At 57.8% G+C, this 6,354-nt stretch overlaps 1 protein-coding gene across 1 annotated transcript; it reads left to right on the top strand.

The window, feature by feature from the left end:
- The first annotated feature begins 623 nt into the window (after positions 1–623).
- Positions 624–4,838, top strand: ZNF703 (zinc finger protein 703). Its single transcript, XM_048829536.2, has 2 exons — positions 624–1,214; positions 2,179–4,838. The coding sequence occupies exons 1-2, from the start codon at positions 975–977 to the stop codon at positions 3,622–3,624; spliced, it is 1,686 nt and encodes a 561-aa protein (XP_048685493.1). The 5' UTR covers positions 624–974; the 3' UTR covers positions 3,625–4,838.
- Positions 4,839–6,354: the final 1,516 nt, after the last annotated feature.

The raw sequence follows: 6,354 nt of genomic DNA, 5'->3' as shown, positions 1-6,354 counted from the left end.
TTAATTAGTGAATGTTTGTTCAGCACTCTGAAAACACAAGGTGCTATATAAACACCAAGTAGCATTATTATGAAGTATACTTTAAATGCAGCGATTGCATACTTTATTTTACAAATTATAATATGTAAACTCCCATACCACATTGCACAACACTACAGGATATTTCCAATAAACCTAACTACTGCACCGATTTGCAATTGGGGAGTTAACCTGGCAACCAAAACTGGACACTGCAAATAAATAAATAAATAAGGCTTGGCTCGGAGAGAGAAACCTCACAGCGTTGCAGATAACAGCCTAGCAGCCCACCGAGGTGAATGTCACTGCTCCGGTTACTAACTCAAGGCTCACACTCTTAAACCTAGACACTGTCTGGGGTGTGCCCTGTTGCAGTCACCTGCTCTGTACCTTTTCAGTGGGTTATATTTCACCACCTGTCTCAGGCATGAGCCTGGGGCCTCTCTAAGCCAAAAAGCAGCTCTCCACACCCCTTCCTTTTAGCGCTGTCATGATCTTGCTCGGCTGGGATGGGATGTGCTTTTAAAGGGGGGCGTGTCTCGTCCCTTCTACGGGTGGAAATAGGTCTGGTTCAGCCTGGATCTGGCATTGTTAGAGCCGGGGACAGGAGGGCCGCCCAGGGCCCTTTAAGCATCTCCCCTCCTACCCAGCTAAGCTCCCCCCACGGCGTCTGATCCCGCCCCGGGGTCCCTGGCAGGTCCCGGATTGGTGGGGAGGGTTGGTCTCTTTGAAGCGTGGCTGCTGATCTAGGCTATTTGACGTGTTGATAGGGGAAGGGGAAGGTTTTTGTCTTACCGGGGCCGGTACTGCCGCCGCCGCCACCGCCCTGCTCAGCTCGGCAGCACTGCGGAGCTCGCCCCGCAGCCCCCGGAGCTCGCCTCCCTCCCTTTCCCCTCCCCCCTTTACCCTACCCTACCCCACCCCGCCCGGCTCTCTCCCCCTGCAACCTCCTCCAAATGAGCGGTTCGCCCGCTGGATCTAACCCAAGGACATCGCAGAGCGGCGGAGGGGAGAGCGCACCGTCCCCAGCAGCAGCAGCGTGCCCGGCGCTCTCGCACCTGCCCGCGGCGGACCCCCTGCGCCAGGCGAACCGGCTCCCCATCAGGGTCCTGAAAATGCTCAGCGCCCACACCGGCCACCTCCTGCACCCGGAATACCTGCAGCCTCTCTCCTCCACGCCTGTCAGCCCCATCGAGGTCAGTCCCGGCCAGGGGGCCCCCGCCATTCTGCCTGCCCGGGGAGGGCGCAGCGCGCTGTCCCGGTGCCGCGCCTTTCTCCTCCTGCCCCGGGCAGGGATCGCACCCGGACCGGTCCCCGAGCCGCCTTGCCCAAGACCGCCCCGGTCCGCTCTGCTAATCCGCTCCTCGTCCCTTCCCCGGTCCCTGACTGTGCCACGCAGCTCTGCCCTGGGGCAGGGCGCACAGTGCCTCCCCGAAGTGCGGTGCGCCTTTGCGCGCACACCCCGCAGCAGGGGATGGCACTATGCGCCCCGTCGCTTCCCTTGTTTCTATCCCTCTCTCGGCGCTAGGAAGCTCCGGGCTCCTGCGCCCTCCTGGGAGCACGCTGGGGAGGGTCGCCCCGCCCTGCGCCTCTCTGATCTCTCGGGGTCGGGCAGCCTGGGAGAGCCTAAGGAGTCCAGGCGACTCACACGGCACCGGGGTCCCTCTCCTCTGCCAGGTTTCCAAGCGAAGTTTCGGAGCGGGGCGGGTGGAAAGAGCAAATCCTCTTTACCCTGCCGGGGGTAGAACAACAGGACGAGCCTGGGGCGAGCCTTCCCTTGGCGAGGATCCAAAGGAGAGAGACGGGGCTGGGGCTCCTCCTGGTGGGGACCAGCAGGGGCTGAGAACCCGGAGACCACCCACCCCAGTCTCTGCCCCGCTGGAGGGTGCCAATGGGGCTGTTACCCCCAGTCTCTCCCCTGGGCTGTGGGGGTCTGAGAGCGCCCCGGGGCTGAGCTCCCTCGTCTGCCCCTGGGCTGGGGGGCTGAGCCCTTCTCTCTCCCCAGCCTTGCGCTGGGGCTTAGCGGACACCCCCCAGGGTCCCCCGGCTTTGGGGGGCTGTCTGCGCGAGGCTCGGAGTGAGCCGCAGGGTCCAAGCCCCGGCTCCCCGGAGCAGCATCACTGCGCCCGGCTCATCTGCGCTCTGACCTCTCTCCCGCAGCTGGACGCTAAGAAGAGCCCGCTGGCGCTCCTGGCACAGACCTGCTCCCAGATCGGCAAGCCGGACCCGCCGCCTTCCTCCAAGCTCAACGCGGTGACCGCCAACGGGCTGCCCGGCGCGGACAAGGAGCCTGGGGCCCGCTCCAGCTCCTCCGCCCTCAAGCAGCTGGGCGGCGGCGGCGACTCCCCGGCCGAGGACAAGTCCAGCTTCAAGCCCTACTCCAAGGGCGGCGGGGACCCCCGCAAGGAGGCCGGCTCGGCGGGCGCGGGCCCCGGCGCGGACAAGGCAGGGTTTCGGGTGCCCAGCGCCACCTGCCCGCCCTTCCCGCCGCATGCGGCCGCCGCCTCCTCCCCGGGCGGCTCCCGGGGCAGCTCCCCGCAGCACGGAGACTGCAAGGGCCAGGAGGACAAGAAGGAGCCCGAGGCGGCGGCCAAGCCCAGCCCCGAAGCGGCGCCGGGGCCCGGGGGCAGCGGCTTGAGCCGGGCCGGCGGGGGCGCAGGGAGCGCAGAGACCGGGGCGCATGGCGAGGCCGCCTCGGGGCGCAAATCGGAGCCTCCGGCCCTGGCGCCCGCCGGCCACGTGGCCCCGGTGTCCCCCTACAAGCCGGGCCACTCCGTCTTCCCTCTGCCCCCTTCCAGCATCGGCTACCACGGGTCCATCGTTGGGGCTTACGCCGGCTACCCGTCCCAGTTCGTGCCCGGCCTGGATCCTACTAAAGCCGGCCTGGTGAGCAGCCAGCTGCCGGGGACCTTGGGCTTGCCCGGGAAGCCGCCCAGCTCCAGCCCGCTGACCGGGGCCTCCCCGCCCTCCTTCATGCAGGGATTATGCAGAGACCCCTATTGCTTGAGCTACCATAGCGCCTCGCACCTGGGCACCAGCAACTGCTCCAGCTGTGTGCACGACCCCGGCAGCCTGAAAAGCGGATACCCCCTGGTGTACCCCACACACCCCCTGCACTCCGTCCACACCACCCTGTCCTCCAGCGCCACCCCGAGCCTGCCCAGCCACCCCCTCTACACCTACGGCTTCATGCTCCAGAATGACCCCCTTCCCCACATATGCAACTGGGTGTCTGCCAGTGGACCCTGCGACAAGAGGTTTGCCACCTCAGAGGAACTGCTCACCCACCTACGGACCCACACGGCTCTGCCCGGGGCGGAGAAACTCTTGGCTGGCTACCCTACCTCTGGCCTTGGCTCTGCGGCGTCCTGCCACCTCCACCTCCCACCCACCGCCCCAGGGAGCCCCAACACTTTACCGGGATCCCTGTCTTTGAGGAGCCCACACACTTTGGGACTAAACAGGTACCACCCTTATGGCAAGAGCCACTTGCCCACAGCCGGTGCCCTGCCAGTGCCCTCCTTGCCAGCAGCTGGAACCTACTACTCTCCATATGCGCTGTATGGCCAAAGACTAACTTCAGCTTCCGCGCTTGGATATCAGTAACTAAAGCACCCCCGTCTCCTCTCCCTCCCCCGCTCTCCTTCCCTTCCTTGGACTGTGTATTTATTTACTGTATGTTAGCTTAAAGCTGGGAATATTAAGTGCATTAATACACCAATGAATCAATGGTATGCAAAAAGTCTGTGTCTAAAAAAAAAAAAATCCTTTCCTTTGCAGGTGTGGGGCTTTTCTTTTTCCTTTTTTTCCCTTTTACTTCTTCTTTTGAAATTTTATTTTATTTTGCCCCCTCCCCTCCCCTCCCCTCCCCAGGAAGTCCTTGCATGCCTCTTTTAACAAATACATTTTCCCCTCCCTCGTTTTATCATTTTGAAATTCCGTTTCTCTTTGTTTGTACAGTTAACAGAGATGTAATTTTTTTTTTGTAATGTATTTTGGGGAAGGGGCAACGGCGGTGGGGAGGGAGGAAGGGCCGCTGGGAGAACATCTATGGCCGTGCTACCCCAGAGCTCTCTTCATCCCAAAATGCGGTACTGTCTGCAAAAGCCAAGGAGACCTACTGATCGGGACAGTGGGTGGACGCTCCCTGCTTCTTTCTATAGTTTGGAAAAGGACAAAGGAAGTGCCATACTGATTCAAACCAGTGGTCCTCCATCTAGTCCGGTATCCTGTCTCCTGCTCTCCCGTGCTTGGAAAATCTACCTTGCCTTCCAGCACCAGTGGGCTCCTGTACAAACCTATAACTAGTGCACCAGTCAGCCTGGTCTCTGGACTCCCCTGATAATACTGAAGGAGTCCACTGATGTCCTGGGATAAGGTGTTAATGGCTGTGCCATTGCAAATGACTTGCTTTCGCTCGCTGACCCACCACAGGGCACCTGATCAAAATTAAAAGATGTGGATTATGAATTTGGTGTCCGTAACTCACTGATGGGGGCGGGGGAGAAGAGACCCTTCACAGCCGCAGAAATCGGAGAGAGCCGCCCTGCCTGGTACCAACTGGGTCGTTTAATCCAGCGCCCAGGGCCAAATCCATCTTGATCTGATCTCTACAGGCCCAATCTACATACCAAAAACCCCGATCCCCAAACCCCAGCTTTTCTTGACCTACAGGAATGAACCATGAATGGGGTGCAGAGCCTGCCCCACTCCCGTCCCCAGTCTAACACAGCAGGGAAGGCTGTGAATCATTTTGGGTGAATAGAGCTCCATCTTGGTAAGTCTTATTTTGTTAATAAATGAATACTTGGTTATATTCACCCTGTGGTGTGTTCTCTCTTGCATTTTCTCACCCATTTCCCCCGCTTTCTTGTCTTTACACAAATCGCCTCCATTAGCCAGGCACTTCCTTTGCAGCAGCCAGAAGGTTTTCCATGAAAAGTGAGCCACAAATGATTTGGGGGGAAAAGGGAAAAGCCCAGAATGTTGTTGTAAATGTCACTCCTGAGTGCTGTGGCTTTTGTTCCCCGTAACGAATGGTGTTGGGTACAGTTTTATACAGGCAATACAAAAAATGAAGGGCAAGAGCCTGTAACTGAAGAGGAATAAGAGAGCTGCAGAAGCAGCTGGTGGAGGGTTTTTTGAGGATGGGGTGGGGGGGGGGAGAGTTGGTGGAGGTGGAGGCTTGAAGGGTTACAGCACCATCTAGTGGCACAAAGAAGCCCAATAGCGAGTTTATTTCTCTACTTGCCCTACTTACACCTATTTTACCTGCATTGCAATTATGCACCTGGAAGAGAGCAAGTGGAGCTGCTGGCACTGCCTGTTTGCTCATCTGCGTAACACCAGGTGCCAGGCATTGGGTATAACGGTACCTAGCAGCTACTGAGTACAAGCGATATGGCCCTAGACAGCATTTCACCAAATATTTTGATCTCAGCAGCACTCCGAGTTAGAAAATTGTCCCCACGTTGCAGATGTTGGGCTGGGGGAGGACGGGGTGAGAGTGCTTATAGACCAGTCCCTCCTGGGACTAGATAACTGAATCGAATGAGTCATGGAGTCCCAGGCCAGAAGGGATCATTGCGATCTAACACAGGCCATTGAACTTCTCCAGAACAATTCCTAGAGCATCAGGGTGTTAAGGATACCATTATTTCCATTCCTGGCCCAATTATAATGTCATTATTGGACAATACGGAGCTAACCGTGCAGAAAGGGATATCTGGTACCTTGGTTCCTTATTAATATATATGCTTGTGTGGAGGTTCTGCTCATGTCATATCAAGCATGGTGGGAAGGGGTGGGAATGCTGTTAAGAACCAGGAGCAGCTGTGCAAAGATCCAAAGCCCCTCAGAGTTTCTCTAGCTATTCAATTCCAGATCATCTCTGTAACTGCAGCCATGAGAAGGAATTTATATATGGCTGGAAAAGCAACATAAAGGGGAACCCATGCCTGTTCCTGTACCTAGCTCAGTGTCTCCCCTAAGGTAAATGTGAGTGCAGCCGAGAGTGATTTTTCTCCGGTTGCCTTTTCACCATGCAGGCAGAGCGAATGAGAACAGGTTTGAAAAATGAGTCTGAAATCCGTATCCTTCCCATTCCCATCCTGCTTGGCAGAAAAGATTACAGGACACCCAACAGCGTCTGTGTTCACACCGCGCTGAGCTTGCCGCTGTCAAGCTTGGAGCAGTTTGCGAAATGGAAACCTGGGTTGTTTTGGAAGGAAAGGGACAAGGTGAACCATCTCGCCCTGGCTGGTTGGCGGGGATGAGAAGGCAACACCTACCGCTGCCCCCTCTTCCTGTGGTGGGGGGGATGTTCTGCCCTTCCAG

The sequence above is a fragment of the Caretta caretta genome, chromosome 26 (genome assembly GCF_965140235.1).
Source record: "Caretta caretta isolate rCarCar2 chromosome 26, rCarCar1.hap1, whole genome shotgun sequence".
Lineage (NCBI taxonomy): Eukaryota > Metazoa > Chordata > Testudines > Cheloniidae > Caretta > Caretta caretta.
This window is presented reverse-complemented; position numbering and strand designations above follow the sequence as displayed.

What these genes read in the sequence shown, in the direction of transcription:
- ZNF703 (XM_048829536.2), top strand. Translation starts at nt 975, where the DNA reads ATGAGCGGTTCGCCCGCTGGATCTAACCCAAGGACATCGCAGAGCGGC. An exon ending in CGCCTGTCAGCCCCATCGAG is followed by an intron (nt 1,215 to 2,178) that starts GTCAGTCCCGGC and finishes TCTCTCCCGCAG; the next exon opens with CTGGACGCTAAGAAGAGCCC.